Source organism: Myotis brandtii, unplaced genomic scaffold, assembly GCF_000412655.1.
Source record: "Myotis brandtii unplaced genomic scaffold, ASM41265v1 scaffold720, whole genome shotgun sequence".
In the NCBI taxonomy this organism is placed as follows: domain Eukaryota; kingdom Metazoa; phylum Chordata; class Mammalia; order Chiroptera; family Vespertilionidae; genus Myotis; species Myotis brandtii.
In genome coordinates, this window is record NW_005370839.1 from 80354 (window position 1) to 81138 (window position 785).

At 69.0% G+C, this 785-nt stretch overlaps 1 protein-coding gene across 1 annotated transcript in view; it reads left to right on the plus strand.

Annotated features, from left to right (window-relative positions):
* Positions 1 to 785, plus strand: part of LOC102259875 (coiled-coil domain-containing protein 106) — a gene marked incomplete at its 5' end in the record, with an annotated part of 11818 nt that overhangs the window by 3425 nt on the left and 7608 nt on the right. The window contains one exon of the mRNA XM_014530114.1: positions 354 to 761. Coding sequence (XP_014385600.1) covers positions 354 to 761 — 408 coding nt within the window. The remainder of the gene's footprint in view (positions 1 to 353; positions 762 to 785) is intronic.

Genomic DNA, 785 nt, shown 5'->3' on the forward strand with positions numbered 1-785 from the left:
CGGCCCCGAGGTGGCCCCTCTGAGAAGGGTGGTGTGTGCAGAGGGGCAGACGGGCTGCTGGGTGGCGTGTGCGGGATCGGGAGCGGCAGAGAAGGGACCAAGGGGCCGGGAGGTCTGATGGGTGGGGTGGCGGAGTAGAGGGGCACCCAGTGTCCTGGGGAGCGCACAGAGGGGGAGGCAGCCAGGCCCCGGGTGGTGGACCGGCCATAGCAGGGGCTTCCCAAGGAGGGGGCCCTAGGAGCCTTAACAGCCCTCAGAGTCCAGGGCTCAAGGACTGGAGGAGATGGAGGATGCAGGAGTCTGGGTCCAGCTTCCCTCCTCCATGTAACCTGCCCCTCTCTCCCACCCGCCAGGCCTCAGCCACCCTCCGGATGCTGGTGCTGCCGCCCCCCTGCCCTCAGTCCCCGGCGCTGGCCAAGGCCGAGGCCATGGAGGACCCGCCCCCTCGGACAGGCCGGTCCCCAGAACCCGGACCTTCCTCCTCCGCAGGATCCCCCCCGCCATCCTCCCCTCCGAGGCCCAACCACTACCTGCTCATTGACACCCAGGGCGTCCCGTACACCGTGCTGGTGGAGGAGGAGGCTCCGAGGCAGCCCGGGCCAGCGGGGACTTCAGCCCAGAAAAAGTGCTACAGCTGCCCCGTGTGCTCCCGCGTCTTCGAGTACATGTCCTACCTGCAGCGCCACAGCATCACCCACTCGGAGGTGAAGCCCTTCGCGTGCGACACCTGCGGGAAGGCCTTCAAGCGGGCCAGCCACCTGGCGCGGCACCACTCCATCCACTGG